At 34.5% G+C, this 23424-nt stretch overlaps 1 protein-coding gene across 27 annotated transcripts; it reads right to left on the reverse strand.

The window, feature by feature from the left end:
- Positions 1–332: 332 nt before the first annotated feature.
- On the reverse strand, positions 333–14067 carry LOC112017966 (putative disease resistance protein RGA1). 27 transcript variants are annotated; one of them, XM_065768091.1, is made up of 21 exons: positions 11737–14066; positions 10823–11439; positions 10599–10693; positions 10149–10212; positions 9654–9756; positions 9343–9527; positions 8435–8544; positions 7962–8110; positions 7405–7471; positions 6914–7318; positions 6693–6787; positions 6259–6310; positions 5821–5921; positions 5178–5270; positions 4921–5078; positions 4136–4248; positions 3219–3320; positions 2540–2740; positions 1843–1957; positions 973–1066; positions 333–882 (listed from the first exon to the last, which is right to left on the reverse strand). In XM_065768091.1, exons 1-2 carry the CDS (start codon positions 13971–13973, stop codon positions 10824–10826), a joined length of 2853 nt encoding a protein of 950 aa, XP_065624163.1. In that variant the 5' UTR covers positions 13974–14066; the 3' UTR covers positions 333–882; positions 973–1066; positions 1843–1957; positions 2540–2740; positions 3219–3320; positions 4136–4248; positions 4921–5078; positions 5178–5270; positions 5821–5921; positions 6259–6310; positions 6693–6787; positions 6914–7318; positions 7405–7471; positions 7962–8110; positions 8435–8544; positions 9343–9527; positions 9654–9756; positions 10149–10212; positions 10599–10693; position 10823. The 27 variants fall into 27 exon arrangements, 25 of the variants coding, with proteins under 25 accessions (XP_065624163.1, XP_065624162.1, XP_065624149.1 ...); XM_065768090.1 differs by having other exon boundaries at positions 10823–11191; positions 11276–14066; XM_065768077.1 differs by having other exon boundaries at positions 6914–7134; positions 7220–7318; positions 10823–14066.
- Positions 14068–23424: the final 9357 nt, after the last annotated feature.

A 23424-nucleotide genomic window follows, 5' to 3' on the forward strand; every position in this document is an offset into this window, starting at 1 on the left:
AATAAAAGAAAGATATTATGGACACCTTAAACTAAAGAAGATAAACCACGAAAAACTAACTGTATAGCTAACAACAACACTAAACATACTTAGAATTGCCAAATACATCCAAAGAAATGGGGAAAAAAAACGGAAAGAAATAAAATCAAGCTTGCAAGTGTTTTTTTTTTTTTTTGATAATTTATTTTGCTAATGAAATAAACAAAAAATAAAGGGGGGATAGATTACCTTTCTAAACGACTAGCAGGAGAGAGAGAGATCTATTGACGTAGCAGAAGTTTTAATGTCAATTTTTGTTAAGTGTAGAAAAAAATAATGGGTTTATGTGAATATAAACAGAAAAATAGAATAAAGAATCACATAAGAAGACAAATTTACGTGGTTCGGCTTTAGGCCTACATCCACGGGCGGTGTCAAGAAAGTTTCACTAAGAAACAAAGGAGATTACAAATGTTACACAAAAACACTCTCATAGAACCCAAACCCCAAATACATTCAAAGAACTCTCACTCTCTCAGTTTACAAGAGCCAAAGCTGATGATATTTCATAAAGAGCCCACAATATATAGTACCCCAAGTCGAGGTGTAGTAGGAAAATGATTCAAATCCTAAACCAAGTACAGTACCAAACCAAAAAGGTATTGAGTCCTAGCCGAAGTTAACAAAAGGAGTCCAAGTCAGATACGGCTCAAATTTGACTTTCACACTTCACATTGGTGCTTGAACTGGGGATAGAGCAGCTCTTCTGGATGGTTGTTAGGTCTTCAACTACATGGAACAAACAAGAACTCCACCAATTGCTTCCTTTATCAGCTAATTCTCATTCTCTTCTTGCTTTAAAATCAACTTGATATCTGCTCCAACATGATACCTAAACATTTTCTGTCATAAGACAAGATGCAAGTTATGCAGATGCAGTCACCCAAATACAATACCAAAAATTGATGATGCTCTATTATTATATCCACTTACCCTTATTTTCCACAACTGCACAAAAGGACAAGTCCTCTAAGGTGGTGGACTTCATGGTGCTTAGAGATGACATTTGTTGCTTTTGTCATCTAATCTGCAAAAAAAGAGTAACCAGGAATTTGTTAGGACAAAACTTAAGATTGGATGAATGAAAAATGAAATTGATTAACTGTGTTAACTCCTATTAACATGTTGAAAATTCTGAGTTGATCAGTGCCTAACAAGAAATGCATTCAAATAAAGTTAGCTAATTGCACATGTGAATTTTTCACTCTCTTGGAGGAAGAAAGAATTCAAACACATAATCAAGCTTATCTCAAGAAAAATTTTGAAAATCTTGTGGGTGAAGAAAACAACAATGCAAATTTAATTGAGTGCTATATGAAGCTTTAATTTCCAAAAGTTAATAAGTGCAAGTACCTATACTTAAATTTTATCCATTAATTGAAGATAACCTCTTTCTCACAATACCTAGAAAGCATACTCCAGACGTTTATCAACCAATCAAAAATTTCTAAGATAAACAAACCATTTTAGAAACTGATGTTTAAATGTGAGAGAAACTAATCACCAAAGAGGACCAATAAAATCTCCAGTAATTGCAGGCCAAAATTTTTTAAGATACAAAACACAGATAGTCTGAAAAGTTGTTAATCAGTTGAGACAATAGGAATTCAGAAGCCCATTTTTCCATGGGTTCTGAAAAGCTGCTACCAGAGAATATTGTCGTGGGAAACCTTTGTCATTTGTGCAATAATTTCATTTGAGATACTGGGAACATTTTACAATTTTTAGTAAGAAAACAATATCAAGTAAGATTCAGGTAGAGAACTAGGAGCTTCATTTAGATGAATTGAGACGGGGCCTTACCTTCACCTTAAATGCAAATTTCTGTCCAGAAAAGTGTTGACATATATAACTTGATTCATAGAACAAAACTTCTAGAACATGTGCTCAATCCCAATACTCACCGATACAAGAACCACTGCCAAGAAAATGAACATAATTGGAAAAATAATATGAGCAACATGAAGAGAGGAGGTCCAATTAGTAACAATTATGTATTCATAATTTTACTTGTGGACCCAAACAGTTGGAAGAGAACTTGTTTGTTGCCTTTTTTTTGATAAGTATAGTTATTTAGCATTTTTTTTTTTTTTGGATTAATAAAAAATTTATTAAAATGAGCAGATCACTATCCATACAAAAGATAAGGAACTGTAGTTCTGCCAATACCAGTAGTCTACTCATAAAAACAGCCAAATTTAGTTCAAGAGTAGACAACTCAATGCCATTAAGCATGTGATTATTTAGCATTCCATTTTAAGCCTTGTGAAAACAGAGTTTCTGTTATTGAGACTAGAAGGCTCTGGATTCAAGTGATATGTCATAGGTGTCATAATTCCAATTGTCCATTGCTGGATTATTGGATTCAAGTGATATGTCATAGGTGTCAAAATTCCAACTGTCCATTGCTGGATTATTTTGTATGCCAAACATCCTTGAGAATGTAATGCAATTTCAAAGATGAAAGAATATGTCATGCTAATGAACTGAATGCACTCACCAAGCAATCGTTGTTCATGGAAAGTTTTAGGTGCCATCTCACTGAAAAAACATATTTTCCTTGCAAATCAGCTAGTCAGTTGAACATGGATCCTGACAATGCTAATCTCTTCTTTTCTTTAGTAAATTGCATATCAACCACTTTTCTGTCAGATCAAGATCAGATGGCTTTCTAATCAAAATATATGCATCATGTCTGGGCCTTGCACATATAGAGAAAATAATAATATCAAAACCCGTTGTAGTAACTAATGGCATCTTTAGTCTAGATTAAAATATTTCTCTTGAGGGTTCTTGTGATTAACTTCTATGAGAAGCTTTAAGAATACTATTATGTAGGAATAAAGGTTATATTTTGAGAAGCACAAAAAATAACATTTATGACTAAAACAACGTCACAAGTGGTGAAAAGCCCAAGAATCATTTACCATGAAACTAAGCAATCTAAGAAATCAGGGAGTACTCTACAGTCTACTCTAACAACAAGCTATGCTCTTCATTCATTAGAACCTACCAAAGCTATGTTTGAGAATGAAATAAAAACAGAATAAGAGAGAAACTAATAATATGCCAACCATATTGCAAATAAATTTCCAAAAAATGAAACCTAAATTATGAGAAAAGATTAAATTTGGTAATAACTGAGATAATTACCATTCATTTTCTAATAATCTTATTACCAGCTAAGTTTGAAGAACCATGCACTCTTAAGCTTGTTGGCTTCAGAATTCAATACTCCTCAGTCTTCTTCTAAAATCCAATAACTGATAAACTCACCATACCTGATGAAAGATAAAAATTAAGATAGAGATAAACTGGTATTCATACAATTAATTCCTCATTTCAAGAAAGAATTCAATGGGATTTTTGTATTCTCTACCAGAAAGTATTTTTCTTTCTTTCTCCCTCCCCCAACCCTTCTCATCACACCTCAACAAAAGAAATGGGAAAAACCTGGTTGCCCATTCACCTTAATATGTAAAGCTAAACTGTACTAGCTAAGGCAATACTATGAAAATTCAATTAGAATCAGGTTGTGAAAAGGTGAAGGAAGAGTCAAATGACAAAGGATTCTAAATGGGGAAGTTAGGAACTAATGATACTGTATATGACTTACCTCCATGGATGATTCATGCAAAGAAAATTGAAATTACTTTTCATAGATCATTTTTTAATGCAAGGGTCATGTTTTCTAAAATTTAATGAGGTCTAGCCCCTTTATTCAAATTATTTGAATTCCTCTCTGAATCAAAGTGTCACAAAATTTAAGTGATGGAAGAAATTGTTATGGAGGGCTGCCTATATAAATCAGCTTGATCAAAATCTGAAGCTACAAAAGGAATTGATGCATCTGGTTCTGATGCTAATGTGTATAGAAAGAATAATTTATATTGAGTCTGTATTGAAAATAACAGTAATCAACAAATACTGGATATCTAGTTTTGTAATAAACTATAATAGGAATTATGAAGCATATCCAAAAAGAAAACACATCCTCCTCAAACCCCTTCCTGTCACAACAACAATAATGAGGTAAAATTAAACAAAATAAAACAGTGTTTCTTTTTTTGTGAACTGAACACTTTTATTTTATTACCTTTGTAACATCTAACTGAAAGGCAACCATCAGGAAAATGAATAGTTCCTTTGTTTGGTACCACTTTGAGCATTAACATCAGCTTATGATCTTAACCCAATGCAACCTGAAATCTAAAAATTTATATAGTTAGTAAAATATGGTACTTTGAATTTTTCAATAAAATATAGGAACAATTTCCATTTAATTAAGGATGATTGATTCATTTCAAAAAGAGAAATCAACTCCAAGTGCAGCACCAAGTGAAATCCACCTCTAAAATTGTGAACTTCTAGAACACCATGTGCGGCACCTTTCTTTTCAATTAACATCAAGATACTAAACATAATAAGGAGGAAATGCAAAAATTATACTGTTATTGACAAAATAGTTCTTAGCAACTTAACTTAAATTTTGTGAATTTTTGTTGTGGTTGTAATCATCAATTGTAGATATTGACAACATGAAAAAGGATACCCACAACATATAAACACAAATACTGCACAAAAAGCTAATTATGTACTGTAGATGTATATGCTTGATTTACTCCACCACCCCCCCCCCAAAACACAAACATTACCACAATATCACCAAGTGCCAATTTTGACACTATCTACACAGTGAGAAACCTTGGCATCTAAATACGCCACCTAATCAACTCAGTTTGAGATACCATGAGTTGTTGAAACCAAAAGTTTTCTTTAAGCTCCATTTCTTGAGAGAACAAAGAAGAAATTTTGATTTTGATTTTGATTTCTATCAAGGATAGGGAAAAAACAATGATATGTAGACATAAGTTTTCTTACCACTGAAATGGATCCCCTTTTGCATCTTTGTGGTAAGATGACACACTGATGAATTCCAAGTATCTACAAATCTTTTGGCAATCCTCACTGGTGAGGGCACAAATATCAGTGGCCAATCCAGCTCTCCGATACCCTACATTGCTTCTTGCTTCAATCTCCTAAAAGTCACTTACCCACCTCAAAAATAAATAAATATTACATCAACCCAAAAAGAAAATCTCCACAATCAAGAGATGAGAGAGAGAAAGAGGGCTCACCATCATTCAAGAGAAGCACGCAGAGAGCTAGTGCATGCTTAAAAGCGTTGATCTTTCTCATTTAGCTTCGTTCAAACAAGGCCTCGCCTTCACCTTGTAAGCCAATTCCAGAAAATTGTTTACATATATATATATATATATGTATGTATATAAATGGAATGAAGCTTCCATACATGTGCTAAATCCCCTGACTATAGACGAAATTTTTTATTAAAAAAAAAAGTGATGACTATTCAGTATCAAGACTATGTTTTACTATAGCTGGAAATAAATAATCATTTATTCTCTTCTGTTAAATAGCTATATATATATATATATATATGCGTGTGTGTATATATGTATATATATCGGGAATTCAATCACAAAAGCCACAAATGTTTCACAAGTATCAATTCAATGCCATAATTTTGTTAGTTATTGAATTCGCAATGTATATCATTTGATTACTAGGGAAACCTCTGTTTCTTTGGTTTAGAAATATATTCAATTCAATTAGAAATTAACAATTGATTCATATATCAAGCAAAGCTTTTAATAAAACTAATTATTTGTAGACATGGTAGTATTTACAAAAAAAAAAAAAATTGAAGACACAACAACAAGTTGGAAGTTCACATAACAAGAAATTGAATCAACTGAATACCTGCACAACAAGCTAGTTCCTGCAAAATCGCTGCCAAATTTAATTCTTCCCACAATATTACCCTGATATCACTTTGTGGTTTGCGCACAATTTTACTCTGTCTACACAACAAGTAATGATGCATAATTGCATATAAAATAGATCAACTCATCAACTCAATTCAAGATACAAAGATGTAATTTGCCAAAATGAAGAAATAGATTAAAGGGACTAGGTGACAAAAGTAATAATTTATTTACCATATTTCCAAAATAAGAAAAGAAAATCAAAGATTGAAACCTAATCTACTCAGATTTATTTAATTAGAACATGCACTCCTATAGCAAGTGAAAATACAATAAAACAAGCATCGATATTAGTACATATATGGAATGCATCAAGTCACATGGTATGAGAGACCAATTTTTTATGTCAATTAGGATAGTGTATGAAAATTACCTCAATGGTTGATCAAATCCTGAAGTAATACATCCAGTCATGTTGCTGATATCTGTAGAAAGAATAATTTCAACCCAGTAAATACCCAGTGTAGGACTCATCACACACCCACACAACACACACTTAGTCAATATCCAATCAAATCCAGGGCATCACTTGTTGAGAAATCTCTCCTCCTATTCCTTCAGATAACATCGAGGGGCTAATTTTACTCTATTTTACACAATGAGGAATGAAGCACCTCAAATACATCACCTCATCAACTTTATTCGAAACACAAACATGTCATTTCTTGGAATAAAGAAACTGATTTAGGAAAACTCACATATTCTTTTTCCTAACAGGGGGAGTTACAAATTAAGAAATGAAAATTAAAAATCATATGAGCAGATAAAAGAGGTTAAAAGGAAAGAGAAGAAAGAATGATATAGTACCAATGGTTAGTTGTTGACTTATTGAACCACCCAGATGGTTTGATTAAGTTCCAATTATTATGAGCAAGTCTTCTGTGGTTCATTTGGTTCTTCATCTGAAATTCAATCAGCAAGAAATATATTGAAATAGTCAACGAGAAAAAAATTAGTAAAGAAGAAAAAGAAGTTGAGTTTTTGATTTTCAATGAAACATTGGATAAAACGGTGGTTTAGTTAGATACCTCAGTTTGTTGCTAACATAGATTCCCTTTCAAGTTTAGGATATAAGCAATCTTTGGCCAATCTTTGCCTGTTTCTCTCTTGCATCTTTTCAGTAAGATGGGACAACTAGTAGTTTGTAGTGTATTCAAAGAGGTAAGACCTTGTATCCCTTCAGGTAATGACTTTAGTTTGGGGCAATCCCAAATATCTAGTGTATGCGAAGAGGTAAGACCACCCATCCCTTCAGGCAATGATATCAATTTTATATGGTAAGGAATGAGATAGTTACCATTCTTTTTCCAATAATTGCTGCATAATCTGATTACCAGCTAGGTTTGAAGAAACATGCACCCTTAAACTTGTTTCCTTTAGTAATGGTCCTTAGGGCATCTGCTAAAAGCCAATAACTGATAAACTCACCATACCTGATGAAACCAGAAAATTAAGATATAGCTGGACTCCTATTTGATACATTTAAAAGGGGACTGAGAAAAGAAATGAATGAACCTACAGTTGAGTTAAATCTTCCTGAATAGATTTCAATCTTTGGGATGTGCGTTGCTTGGCCCTCTCATGACCTATTTCCACCCAACATTTTCTCAAATAAGTAAGAAAAAGGTATACCACAGAAGTTTGAACAGTTTTTCATGTTGTCTGATTATAAAAAATCAAAATCCTCATTGCAAGTAAGAACTCAATGGAATTTTCATATTCTATACCAGAAAGATATTTCTCTCTTTCTTCCTCCTCCCAACTTTCTCCCCAACAAAAGACAAACAAAAAACCTGGTTGTCACTCCCCCTCAATAGGTAAAGCTAAAAGTGTAAGGGAAATTATCTCTGGATATTTGAAAAAAAAAAAAAAAAAAAAAAAAAAACATAAATAAGGCTTAGAAAAATATACAAATTCAAGAAGTTTAAGTTGTAAATATCATATACGCCAATGAGCTTTAGCTCCAATGGCACATTCTTCCCTTACAAGACCTACCGGGTGTGTAAACTTGCAAATAAAAAAATAGCTACGTATATCATATAGTAAAGTATATAGAAGCAGAATGCATAGGCTCACCTCTCATAAAAGTCATGAAGGCTACTTACGTTCTTTATAAAAGCAATCATCAACATATATCAATGCAATTATGCCACCTGAAACTACCAAATATCACTTTTTACATTTTGATAGACACCTGCACTTCTACTTGTCCTGTGCCAATGCATCTGATGTACAACAAAAAAATAATCGAAATTTGAATCTTAAATTTAAAGAGGTCACTAGCCCCTTTATTCAAATTACTTGAATTCTTCTCTGGATCAAAGTGTCACAAAATGTAAGAGATGGCAGAAATTGTTATGGAGGGCTGCCAATATTAATCACTATTAACAAAACCTGAACTTACACAATGAAATTATGCCTTGGGTTCTGCTGCTAATGTTTATAGAAAGAATAGTTGATATTAAGTATTTATTGACAATAGCAGTAATCAACACACACTGATATCTAGTTTTGTAATAAACTTATGAAGCATACTAGTGTGTTATTACCTTTGTAACATTAACCTCTAGGAGTGTACAATAACTGCAAGGCAAGCATTTGGAAAATGAAAAGTTCCTTTATTTGGGTATTACAATCTTAACCCAAGGCAACCTGCAATCTAAAAAATTGAAAGATTAAGAAAAATAGGGTACTTTATTTTTTCAATAAAATATAGGAACAATTTCAAAATAATTAGGAATTATTAATTGATTTTAAATGGAGAATTCAAGTTGAAGTGGAGCGCCAAGTAAAATCCATTACTAAAATTATGAACTTCAAGACTCTAATTTCAACCTTTGTTTTCAATGAACACCATCATACTAATCAAAATAAGGAGTAAATGCAGATATAACTTAGTTATTTACAAAATAACAGTTAGCAATTTAACTTAGGTTTTTTGAATTTTTGTTGTTAACATCATTATCAACATCATCTGGAGATACAACATCAAATATCTGTAACATAAGAATAGGTACCAGATTTAATCCTACAACCATTACCCCAATATCACCAAGGGCCGATTTTCACCCTATTTACACAACAAGAAATCAAAGCATCAAGATATATCACCTTATCCATAAATTGTTTGAAATAAGAAATAGATGAAGGGAAATTCACATCTTCTGTTTCCTAATATTTGAACAAATGATGTAAAGAAAATTCTAAACCATTGAGTTGTGATTTTTTGCAACCAAGAAGTTTCGATTAATCCACATTTTTTAAGTGCAGTTCTCTCATGTGCTTCATTTGTTTCAAGATCTGATATTCATTAACCAAGAAAAAATTGACAAACTTGGAGAGAACAATGAAAATTTTGGATTTTGACTTATATCAAGGACTGGGATAAAACAAAGATTTGTATAACAAGTTTTCTTACTGCCCCCTTCCAACTCTAGGATGTAAGTACGATCCTCACCTGTTTCCTTTTGCATCATTGTGGTGACACTGATGAATTTTCCAGTATTCACAACAGAGATGTGGGAACAAATCCCTACAATCAATGATATTGTCAAATTGGGGCAATCCTGAATATCAATGGCCATTCTGCCTCTTTCATATACTGGATTGCTTCCTTCAACCACCTAAAAGCTACAAACCCAACTAATAAATAAAAATTAAATCAGCCCAAAAAAAATCTCCATAACCAAAAAAGGAAGTATACAGAGAGGAAGTGCACGTTTAAAAGCATTGATCTTTCTCATTTGGTGAACTGAGACAAGGCCTTACCTTCAACTCATAAGCTGATTTCAGAAGATTGATTGTTTAAAGAAATAGAATGAAGCTTCCAGTCACATTTGCTGAGTTCCCAGACAGAATGATACAAGGACTCCTACATGAAACATGAACATGATTAGAAAATTTTCACCAAAAACACAGAGAAAAGAACCAATCAGTATCAAGACTTTGTTTTACTATAGCTGGAAATATAATCATTCCTTCTCTTCTATTTGATAACTATTGATCCAAGAGAACCAATCAAACCTAAGTTTGAGAAATACATTAAAGGGACTAGGTGATAAAAGTAATAATTTGTTTATCATATTTTCAAAAAAAAATTGAAACCTAATCTACTCAGATTTATTTAATTAGAACATGCACTCCTATAGCAAGTGAAAATACAATAAAACAAGCATTGATATTAGAACATAAATGGAATGCATCAACTCACACGGTATGAGAGACCAATTTTTTATGTCAATTAGGATAGTGTATGAAAGTTACCTCAATGGTTGATCAAATCCTGAAGTTCACATCAAAACAATACATCAGGTCAGGTTGCTGACATCTGCAGAAAGAATAACTTCAACCCAGTAAATACCCAATGTGGGACTTATCACACACCCACACAACACACACTTAAAGTCAATATCCAATCAAATCCAGGGCATCACAGCAACCCCAATCACTTGTTGAGAAAGCTCTCCTCTTATTTCTTCATACATCACGTAGTGGCTAATTTTACTTTGTTTTACACAATGAGAAATGAAGCACCTCATCAACTTAATTCAAAACACAAACATGTAATTTCTTAGAATAAAGAAACTAATTTGGGAAAAATCACATATTATTTTTCCTAATAAGGGGAAGTTATAAATTAAGGAATAAAAATTAAAAATCATATGAGTAGATAAAAGAGGTTAAAAGGAAAGAGAAGAAAGAATGAGACAGTACCTATGGTTAGTTGACGAATTTTTGAACCACCCAATTGGTTTGATTAAGTTGCAATTATTATGAGCGAATCTTTTGTGGTTCATTTGGTTCTTCATCTGAAATTCAATCACCAAGAAATATATTGAGATAATCAACGAGAAAAAAAATGAGAGTAGAGAAGAAAAAGAAATTGGGTTTTTGATTTTGAATGAAACATTGGATAAAACGGTGGTTTAGTTAGATACCTCAGTTGGTTTGTTGCCGACGTAAACCCCCTTCCAAGTTTGGGATATGAGCAATCTTTGCCCAATCTTTGCCTGTTTCTCTCTTGCATCTTTCCAGTAAGATGGGACAGTGGCTAATTTCTAGTGTATTCAAAGAGGTAAGACCTTGTATTCCTTCAGGCAATGATTTCAATTTGTGGCACTTGAAAATTTTCAGGGTCTGTAAAGAGGCAAGGCTACCCATCACTTCAGACAAAGATTTCAATTTGTTGCACCGGATAATTTCCAGTTTTTGTAAAGAGGTAAGGCCACCCATCCCTTCTGGCAATGATTTCAATTTGAGGCACCTCATAATTTCAAGTGATTGAAGGCTCTTAAGGCCTTGCCATTCTACGGCATCCCAAAATTTTGATAAATCAACCTCCGTAGAATCCTTAATTGTCATATTCTTAAGCAAAGTGAGATGTTGCATACCTTGAGGAGGAGGACCACGACAACCGAGAGAAACAAGGTTGGACAGGTTGGGTAAAGGTTCCTTTAGGGTCCCAGTTTCCAAATATTCTAATTTGGAGAGAGGGGCAAAGGAGGAGTTGGCAATCTCAATCTGGAGTGTTGATGTCTGCTTCAATGGCTTCAAGCTACAAATATCCAATGTCAGCCTTTTGACATTTGGAAACAGAGGCATGGAAGTAAGCTTAGGGCAATTCTCAATTTGTAAATAGGAAAGACCAGAAAAAAAGGGCAACAAATGATTCTTATCATCATCGACTTCCTCTAAACAATCCCTTCTCTGTCGCCACCATCCCTTTAGATTAGGGCAACAAGAGAGTTCGAGTCTAAATAGAGATGGGATGAATGAAGAATTAGAGAGCTCCTCATTGTAATCTATCTCTGACATGTACTCTAGAGAATCCAATTTGTTGAGATAGAGATACCTGAGACTAGGAATTTGCTCCAACGGTGGCAGATATTGGCATTTGTTACAGTCTTCTAATGAAAATGTTACGAGAGTTGTGAGCGATGACATCCAATTTGGAAATTTTACTCCCCTGTAATTATATAAACGCATTTCTTGAACTTTTGGAAATTTCAACTCGTTTGGTCCCTGAAGATCCTTCAATCCACTGTTACGCTTAACCCGTGAACCGCTATTCATACTTATCTTAAAGACCGACAAAACTTGAAGACTAGTCATTTGCTCCAATCCATCCAATCCATGTGGTATATGAGTCAAGGAATCAATCTCAAGGAACTTGAGGCTGATCAAGTTGGTAAAATCACGGGGCAATTCGGTAATAAGTTGACATTTATGGAGTCTGAGAGTCTGCAAATTATGCAATCTCGTAATTGAATTAGGAAGCATTGTAATGCGGTTGTTACCAGATAGATCAAGATACCTTAGATGCTCCAACCCCCCAATAGAACTTGGAACTTTTATAATGCCCGTACAATGCAAATCTAACAAGCGAATGAACTTAAAACTTGCAACAATTGTACTGGATTTATTTGGACTCCTAATTTCATTTTGCAACATAAACGTTCGTGTCCTACTAGCTTTGAGCAATGAAGTTGGAATTTGTGATTGCGACTGACCGCCAAATGACACATGAAGAGTTTTTTCATCAATGATTTCTTTTTTTGAATTACAAGTGCTGCTATAAGATCCCGCTACTAATTTTGCAAGATCATGCATAAGATCGTGCATTTTGAAATGTAAAATATTGCCCCTCTCATCCTTTTCAACTTCCTGAAAGAATGATCTCCATAATAAATCCATAATATACTCATGACCAACATCTTCTAGGCATTGATTTTGATTTAAAGGCCTAATGAAACCTTGTGCCATCCACATTTGAATTAATGTTGGTTTATGAATTTTGTAATCCTTTGGAAATAAACAACAATAAGCAAAGCATTGTTTCAAATGTGATGGAAGATGATTATAACTCAACTTAAGTGTTGGTAGGATGTCATTTTCTTCTTGAGGTACTTTTGAAAGCTCACTATCCTTAAAAGATAACCACTCTTTTTCCGTGTTTTTAAAGTATAATAGGCTTCCTATAGTCCTTATAGCAAGGGGGACTCCTTTACATCTTTTGAGGATTTTCCTTCCAACTACTTTAAAGATTGATTTCTCTGGCTCTTGTCCATTTTCAAATGCCATCTGTTTAAATAAAGACCAAGACTCTTCTTTATCTAAATTCTTTAAGAAGTATGGTTGAGTAGTTTTTGTAATCTCTGCCACTTTATTACTGCGTGTAGTCACTAATATTCTACTTCCTATTGCCCCACCCATTAAAAGAATTTTTAGTTCAAGCCATTTTCGAGGATTCTCATTCCATACATCATCCAACACAAGTAGGTATTTTTTTCTATCAATTTCTTCCTTAAGAATCTTAACTAATAGCTCCAAATCAAGTTCTTCTAGTTTCACCTTTTTTGCAGACTGTAGGATTTTTTCAACAATCATTTTTACATCAAAGTTATCAGAGACACACACCCATAATTTTTGCTTAAAACGTTTCTTGATTTCTTTATCATTGAACACATATTGAGCTAACGTGGTCTTTCCTAATCCTCCGAGACCAACTATCGGAAGGATTGAAACATTCCCTTCAACATTGGGATCCAAAAGAATTTTTTTAATCTTTACCTTATCTTTATCTCTACCAATGACATCTTCCGTACGTACAAAAGAATGAGTTTCTCTCCCCCTATAATGCCTCACTTGTGTCTCTACAGGATGTTCATCTAAGTGGAACCCCCTATCATTTTTTATTGCATCTAGCCTCTCCCTCATTGCCTTAACCTTATGACCCATTTTAAGACCATATACAAGCTGGTTGGATTTGGAAAAGAAGATGTGTACCTCTTTTGCCTTCTTGTTCCTTGTCATCACTTCCTGTCGTAAAGCTTCAGTGGAGATGTCATCCAGCAAGTCGTCCACTGCATAAAGTGCATCGTTCAGCCTTTCCAGCCACACTCTGACTTGATTGTTGTGCTGCTGCTTCTCCTCTGCATCCAGAAGCACAGCACTGATTGTCAAAACTGTGTTGTTGAGCTTTTCAATCTCGTCTTTGAGATTCCAGAGTAGTACAATCTCTTGGGCTATGAGGCTGCCCACTTTCTCTGTGATTCCCTTAGCAACGTTGAACAAAGCTCCTTCCGCCATTTCTTAGTGGAAATTGAATGAATAGTAACTTTGTGAGGAGAGTAAGATGAGAACGATTTCTGTGAGAGGATGTAATAGACAGAGCGATCAATATATATAGACCCGGGGCCTTGTGTACTGCATGATAGTAAAACGCGTAATTGATGGTGGGCCATGGGCCCTCGCACCTAAAGGAAACCCCGTGGATCCCACAGTGTTCCTGATCCCGTTACTCTATGAAGCATCATTGGCCATCACTTCGGCGAAAATAGCTTTTACAATTAGGGTCCGTTTGGATAGCACTTATTGTTGCTGAAAGTTGATAAAAACTGATTGTTGCTGAAAACACTGTAGCAAAATAATTTTTAAATGTGTAAATAGTATTGTGGACCCACTTTTAATATTAAATATTGCGTGAACAGTGGGTGAACAGTGCACGCACAGTACACGCACAGTAACTTTTGTCCCCCAAAGTCAACAACTGCGGCAGGAAAAAAAAAAAGGAGAAAACGCAAGTGCTGAAACGTGCCGTGACTTTCCTCCCTATCCAAACCCACACAATATGCCAGGTGGGCCTCGAAATTTTCCAATATCTGATATTTTCACGTTTAACCAATGCCCTTAGTTTAGGAAATTGATTTGAGAGCTATTTTTAGAAACACTAGTTTTTTTTTTTTTTTTTTTTGAGAAGGTTTAGAAACACTAGTTAGTTGTGTGTGCTGTGTATGGATAATATTATAATATTTTATATAAGATTAATTTGGAGAATGTGGTACATATATTATAGTATAATTATTGTAGATCTTTGTTAGTAATGAATTCATTATAATAAGAAATAATTATAAATTGTACACACATATCTATTAAATTATTCAGTTCAAGTAATAATAAATAAAAAACAACTTTAGAGAAATATTTTAGAATAAAAGTTGATGAAAATGTGTTTTTCTCTTTATCCTTAATTCTAAAGCAAAATACACATTTCAAATACCCACAGTCAATTATATCATTTACAAAACTCCCAAATTTACAATATTCAAATTTTAATATTAAAATCATAATTATTGTTGTCTCTCAATATAAAATGCACGCCCCCCTTCCTTGGTTGTAACCAACTCATACGAGTTAAGATTAGATGCGATAAAAATGTTAGAGCTAAGTAAGTGCCATCGAAAGTTTGAAGGTAATTGACATCTTTTTTGGTTTGTTGTATTTGACATGGTATGACATGAAGGATTATAAGTAGGTATATATAAAGGGGTAGAAGTGTAAGAGGTGAAAATAGTGAATTAAAATGCAAAGAGTTTTATGTGTATGCATGAGGAATGAAAAATCTTGAAACATTGAATTAAAAGATACAAAAAATATTTATTTTTAATTAGACAATTCTTGAAACATTGAACCAAATGAAACAAAAAGTCAATATTTAAATTATTTTTATTTCTAATGTGGCACTTGAGAATATTTCAATTCTTTTTACATAGAATGCACCACTTGGTAGAATCTCATGTTTTCTCATATGAGATCTTTGCTTTATATATATATATATATTTAAATTATTTTTATATCTGATGTGTCACTTGAGAATAGTTCAATTCTTTTTACATAGAATGCACCACTTGGTAGAACCTCACGTTTTCTCATATGAGATCTTTGCTTTATATATATATATATATATATTGATTTTATTGGGGGAATGATAAAACAATAAATTTTGTTGATAGATTTTTATATTTTCTATAAAAATGGTATCAAAACTTTCCTACTATGATTTATTAACAATTGTCCTAAAAACANAATTCAATCCTAACTACTATCCATCAGTTGCAAGTGTAGACAGCAGCTCAATTGAATCAACCTGTATATTCTTGAAACACTTAACAAAGGCATAAACGCATGTGTGACAGAAAATAGTAAATCAACAGATATGACATTCTTGTATGTTTCACACAACACATAATAAAAACATATATTAATGAATAACTCATAAATATAAATCAATAAGCAGTGAACACAAAGAAACAAGAATCATGTATATATCATGTATATCAAAAACAATGTTACTCCCCCTAACATGAATAGCCCCAAAGAAAAGATATACAAGGTGAAGCACCTAGATACAATTTAATATCTCCACTAGCTCCGCAAAACAAAAGAAATACTCCCCCTAACTACAAAAACTCATCTACAGTATCAAAACTCTACTCCCCCTTTTTGTGACGGAATGCCAAAGGACAATCACACGCCATCATCAAAAGGAGGTGGTGAGGGTGAACGAAGATGTGCTAAGTCGGCTCGCAAAGCACATATCTTATCAAGCAAGTTCACCAAAATCTTACTATGAGCCGCCTGAATGGTCATGACAGTCTCCAAGGTACGACGTATATCAAAGTCATCCGAAAGAGGTGGAGGAACATCAGCAGCAGCAACATCACCAACAGGATCAGGAACATCCTCACCAGCAGGACCTGTAGAAGAAGAAGGAGGAGGTGCGGTACCAGAAGGCTCAAACCTAGAGTGTTTAGAGCCAACTCGAAGATGAGCAGCCCTCTGTCTAAGGAAAGACGCACCTATGGGAGCAATAACATATATGGGCTCAGAAAAAGGGAAACCACCAAGATTAAGATATAACAAAATCTTATGAATAAAAATAGGATGGACAAGAGCATGAGAAAAAGATGAACTCCTATAAACATCGTTCAAAGAACGAAGGAATAAATGAGGAAAACTAATAGAAGCATCAGTAACAAAAGCATACAAAAACACACACCACTCGAGAAGAATGGTGTGAAGATGAGAAATGGGCCAAATAAAGTGACAGGCTATCCTAAAGAAGAGATAGTGCAACTCAGATAGCTCAGCTGTGGTGATCCTAGGATCAGAATCCCACTAAATAGAAGACCCAGTGATGTAAGACATGACATCACTCAACAGAGGAGACTCATCATAAGGGTAGACAGGGTGCTGGACCAAAGGTACCTCTAGAGCATCAGCCACTACAGTAGGAGTAATGGTGTACTCTACGTCTCGTATCCAACTCTTTACCAAAGTGTTGGAATCATAGACATGGATAGAGATGTTCGAAAAGAACTCTCTAATCAGGGTAACTAGAGGAGGAGGATCAGAAACATCCATTAGAGGTAACTAGCCCCGACGCTTAAAATTTGCCCTAATGGCAGGATCAAACTCATCTAAAATAACAGAACGCTCAGCCCAAATTTTTCTCTTAAGGTTCAGCTTCTCAAAAATCTCTTGGTTTTTCTCACTCGGAAACCTCTCACGGTTAAAAGAAGGTAGAGGTGGTGAAGGTGAGGGAAACAGACCGACGAGCCCTAGTCTTCCTAGGCATAGTGCTAAGGAAAGGACAAATACACAAAGAGATAACCAAAAGAACACCAAAAAAAAAAAAAAAAAAAAAAACACACACACACACAAACCAAGGGCAAACTACAAGTTAGCACAAAAAAAATAGAATAAAAATCTATATGATGCATGAACAATTACAATGTCATGATGCATGTACTAATGCAATAAACAAAGTTCAAATTGAGTTCAATTTTACAAAATTGGCTTGAGCATAGAGTTTCTAACAAAAACTCTAAAAATTTGAAAAATCACTTGAATGCTTTGAAGCACATTGATGAATTGATCATCACACATGGTTGAAAACAGATTAGAATGACCAATTTCATCAAAACAACAAGCCAATTTTATCAATTGAACCCAATTGAACAAAATTCCCAATTCGGATCAATTTCAAGCCCTAGAATTTTCAATTTTTCACAAAACTCCAAATTGAGCAAATTAACTATCATAGATCATGTTTATATCATGTCCCAACAAAAACCCAATGATCAATTTCAGAAAAATTGGCTTGAATCATAAAAAACCCCAAATATGCATAGGTTCGAAATCCCCAAAGAATAATGCATGAAAAATGCATGAAACTTGAATATAAAAGAAAAAGAAGGGGTAAAATAGACATACCGGCCCTCGAAGACAAAAATCTTGCAAAAAATCCAGAAGAAAACGACAAAAAATAAAGACTTTAGCCTTGCCGAGTCGGAGAGAGAAAGAAAGTTTTTGAAAACTCTTTGAAAAGTTGAGTTGAAAAAGTCAAGAACAATGTTTTTAAAAACCTGATTCACGATATTCGATTGATCGAAAATTACATTCAATCGATCGAATCAACCCGAGACTTTTAAAAAGAATTTAAGCACATTTTCGATCGATCGAAAAACAGAATGGATCGATCAAAACAGGCAGAGGCTCACAAAAATTTTTAGAAAAAAAAAAACAGTTTTGAAAAAGAATAAACACATTTTGGGCACGACACTCAAAGCATTAAAATTAAAGAACAAAATGCATGAGTATGAGATGTAATGCTTTTTCAAAAACCTAAGTTTTAATCCAAGTTCCTCCAAAGAAAATTTCAGCCATTCTCCCTTTAAATTCTCAAGCAAAAAAAATGTTTTGCATAATACTTAAGGTATTTTCAAACTTGGTTGGTCAGACCAAAAACACACACAATAACATGTACAGTGTTTAGCAAAGAGTAACTTCTGTAGTGTGTGCAACTAGTAAGAGCTTGAGATACATGTGAGGTGATATGTGAATAGTAATCAATCACAAAGTCTACAAAATCCATCACATAGAATTCAAAAAAGACTATCACCTAAAGAGTTACATCATATAATTCTCACATCTCCTAGAACATAAACTTGCAATCATGTAAGTTTTTTGAATTTTGCCTCATAATGTACACACGGATTTTAGTTATGTGAATTGGCATCAAGCCTAATAGTACATGCCAATTTTAATTATGTAAGTTGGCATCAAGCCTAATAATACACACCAATTTTAAGCATTAAGCAATTAACCGAAGCGACACCTTATGTTCTTTTTGTGCATGTGCTACAAGAGCACAAAATCTTATGATATGCATTAAGGTGGTCATGATTGGCTAGTGAACAGTGGTGAGATGGTTATTTATGCCTTTCTCAAAAGGATCAAGTCCGAGAGTCAAATAACATGTGACTTCAAGATTAAGACAAAGTGATAAACACCATAAACATCTTTTCCACACAACATGCACTACAAAGCTTCAACTAGTAAAGTGCAATAAATAAGCTCATCAAAACTAAACAAGGTACACAAGACATGTTATGTGTAAATAAATTGACTAACCTTGTTTTCAAAGATCAAGAAAAATAGTGCCAAACACAATTTGCTTTTCTTCCTTTTTTTTCTTTTTTTTTTTCTTTTTTTATTTTAAAAGAGAAGACAAATAAATCCTAGAATGGAATGCATGAATGTTATGCAATGCAAATCCTAGAAACAAAAAAAAACACAAAAACCAAAGAATAATGGTCACAAAAGAGTAGAGCAATGAAGCACAAGGACCATGTCAGAAAGACTCAATTAGATCGAGTCTTTTGCATCCAAAACCTTTTAAATGCACCACGAGTAGTGGAGTTCCTATTCACGTTCGAGTGATTTGCAACTCCAGGATTGGAATAAAGGTTTAAAGCCTTTACCAATTCACCAATGAGTGCCATAGGATCTTGTACTTGAGGCACAGACACTTTTGGTTTGTTTGCTCTCTTAGCAGCTTGAAGCTTGTAACAGTTAGGACGAATGTGTCCAGACTTTCCACAAAAATGACAAACCCAAGCAGGTTTACCATGCATCTTGTCCTTAGAAAGGGTAGACTCTTTACGTTTAGACTCTCCCAGATCAACCCTAATCTTCCTAGGAGGTGAAACTTCTACAGGTTTGACAACCTCACTCACAGGGGGTTTGACAGTTTCACTCACAACCTCACTCACAGAAGGTTCAGAAGAAGATGAAAGAACAAAGTTCGTGGAATGTGGTGTAGACACAGAGATGCTTTCAACATAATCTAAACCAAATTTGTCAGAAGGATACTTTTGAACATTCAACATTTGATCAAGTTTAGAACGAGCAGATCTTGCAACATATAAATCATGTTCCAAAGTTTTAACTTTATCAAGCAAGAGCATGTTCTCAGATTTCACATGGTTCAAAAGATCATTAGCATCAAATAATTTAACAAGCAAATTTTTCTTTTCAAGCTCAAGAGAATCAATTTTCTTCAGGCCAAGTTCAACATTCATAGCATCCTTTACAGCAACTTTGCAAAGTTTATTATAGGCCTCTTGAACATTTGCATCCTTAGAGAGTTCCCCATCAGAAAGGTTCTCTTCAACAGACACGCTTTCATTTACTATAGCAGTAGCAGTGAAAGCAATGAAGTTTTCATCCTCATCACATCCAGACTCATCATCAGAAACCGCATTATCACTAAGGGTTACAGCCATAGCTTTACCCTTAGACCTCAAGTAAGTAGGACATTCAGATTTAACATGACCATACCCTTGACATCCAAAACACTGAGCACCCAAAGAATTGTTTGAAGATTGACCAACTTTTTCTCTAGGTTTTTCAAAGTTATTAACCTTAGTGGGATCATTCTTCCTAAAGTTTCTAGGTTCTGCAGTGTTTGTACCTCTTGCCTTTCTGTTGTTATTCCTAAGAAAGTTTCTAAAGTTCTTGGCAAGGTACGCAATCTCTGTAGTAGAGAGCTCATCATCAAATCCACCAACCTCAACATCATCAACTGACTTAAGAGCCATTGATTTGGATTTGTTAGCTTTGGGCAGGTCTAACTCATAAGACTGAAGAGATCCTACAAGCTTATCAACAGGGATGGAGTCCACATCCTTACTCTCAGTGATGGCAGTCACTTTGGGTCTAAAGTCTTCAGTTAAAGATCTAAGAATCTTTCTAACAATTTTAGGTTGATCGTAGATTTCACCCAAATTAAATGCAGAATTAACAATATCGTTCAATTTAGCATAGAATTCATCAAAAGATTCATCATCAGACATTCTAATGCTTTTAAATCTAGAAGTTAATTGTTGCAATTTATTGATCTTAACTGCCTTTATGCCTTCATGCACAGTCTGGAGGATTTTCCAAGCAGTATGAGCAACCTCAACATTAGAGATTCTCTTAAATTCCTCTATGGAAACAGCATTAAAGATGGCATTCATAGTTTTGCTATTGAACCCAGCTGCTTCTTTTTGAGAAGTTTGCCACTCACTCACAAAAGTAGTGGGCTTCTCCCATCCGTACTCAACGGAATTCCAAACCCTCTCATCAATAGATTTCAGGAATGCTTTCATCCTTACTTTCCAATAAGCATAGTTATTCCCATCAAAGTGAGGAGGAACAACAAGAGAGTGTCCATGTTCCATGACAACAGGGGTCAAGGATCAGCTCAGAGATCAAAAGATCTACAAAGAAAGAGCTACCCGCTCTGATACCACTTGAACGGTTTTAGACCCTTTAAACCAACCGGATTAACCTAGTTAATTAGCAAAGTAATTAACTTAGTCAATTTATGCAATTCTAGGTTATCACAATCACACAATCATATCAAGAATATAAAGTAGCGGAAAAGTAAATAACACAATGATATGATGACCCAAGAAACCATACGATAAAAACCTGGGGAGGATTTGACCTAGCTATCCTCAAGGTAAACTTGAATCCACTATGCGAAAGAATCGAAGTTCATACAAAAGGACTTATAAGCTCCCCGCTTGACTTCCTAATGCTACCCACCAATAGAACTTACTGACACGACCACATGCAAGCTTCGAATCTACGGACTCCTTCTTTCTTGGATTCTCCACCAGATACAAGCACCCATGCTTGTTATTCTTTAAGCTCCAATGGCAGCAACTGAGTTGATCATCAAGGTATTGAAAAATATCTCTACCTAGAAAACCCTAAGTTTATGTGAAGGAAAACTCCTCAAGAATCTCACAAGAGATTCACACAAACCGCAATGTATGAGCAACAATACATCCAAAGCAACTCTCAAAAACGTAGCTAGGGTTTTGCCTTTTATACCTAAGGTAAAAGTAGAAAACCCAAAACGTTTAATGAGGTAGGGCTGAGTTGGGAAATTCTGCAAAAAAACATTCTGGCCGACTTTCGATCGATCGAGTCTAACTTTCGATCGATCAAGTCAGGCCGAAATGTACCAATGCATCTGCAGCCTCTTAATTCCAACTTTACATAAAATATACAACTTTGAGCAAGTCTAAACAAGACTAAACATATTGTTTTGATCATGGTTTGCCAACAATGCACATTAGAGTTCTAAATACATCAAATCCTAAGTCTTTAGAACGTAACAATACCCATAGGGTTATGTTTCATGAAAAGGCACATATGGAGAGTTAGTTATTTTTCAAGTGAACATAACCATGTTTCATGAAAAGGCACGTATAGAGAGTTAGTTATTTTTTCATAAAATGGTTAACAAAGATTGAAACATCTTCAACCTTATTGAATAATCACCAGAAAATTCCAAAAAATTCAAATTTTCAAATTTTCACTTAGAAAATTCCAGAACTTGAATTTTCACTTTATGAAACCATATTCTCCAAACTCAATCATCATTATTACAACCTATCCTTGTATATACCTATATATACAACAATCCCCCACTAGGTTGTAATAATATATGTCTCACTTGATTGGTATCCTATCATGCATAATGAAAGGTGTCTTTCAACTTAAACCTCCCTTTAGTGTAATTGCTCAAGAAATCAACAGAGTTAATGGTGGCTTGGTGCTTAAACCAAAACTCTTATGTGTTGAAATCGGAAACAGCACACGTATGAGAACATTCACAACACATTTAGAAATCCAATTTGTTAGCACTATTATGGCCTTGTGTTCTATCCAGTTATAGGGGCCTTTTTGACTATGTTGGGCTGGGCTGCCTCTTTCGTGGTTATAGGCCCAAGTGTTCTGGGTTGCGGGAGTCGAGACTGGTCCAACTGGAACTCAACTTGGCCGGCTTGTGCGCAAACTGGCCCCGTTCGCCAGGAGAGTGTTCACGGCAGGCATTGCTGTTTCAGAGAAGCTTGCAGCAGGCAAACATAATTGATAAAAAACAGAGTAATATATATATATATTATGGAATGACCAGATGACTCTTTTAATAACGAATAACCGAATTACCCATAATCACAATACATGAATAATTTTGACAAATAAAGTAGTAAAAGCAAATGGTAACAAAGATTAATCAACTATTAAAGGGAATAAACTCAATTTGGTCCGCGGGGCAAGGTCAAGGAGGAAGAACACCTCTTCTAAAAAACGATTAACCTCCGAGGAAAAAAAGGGAAATGCCTGCCGTGGAGATTAATGAGTTTGAGGGAGGCGGACCCGAATGAACAATGCCCAGGATGATTCTAAAAGAAAGCAGGGATTTGAGAGGGAGAGAAGGGAAGGGACCTATTGGTGCATGCCATCAACACTTCTCTTTTTTCTCTCTTTCTTTCTTGCTTTTCTAGTCTTTTTCTTAGTGATTTCCACAATGGTAGTTTTAGTATTAAACTCCTCTGTTTTTCTAAGTGTGTTACAG

The sequence above is a fragment of the Quercus suber genome, unplaced genomic scaffold, assembly GCF_002906115.3.
Source record: "Quercus suber isolate HL8 unplaced genomic scaffold, Cork oak 2.0 scaffold_885, whole genome shotgun sequence".
Classification (NCBI taxonomy): domain Eukaryota; kingdom Viridiplantae; phylum Streptophyta; class Magnoliopsida; order Fagales; family Fagaceae; genus Quercus; species Quercus suber.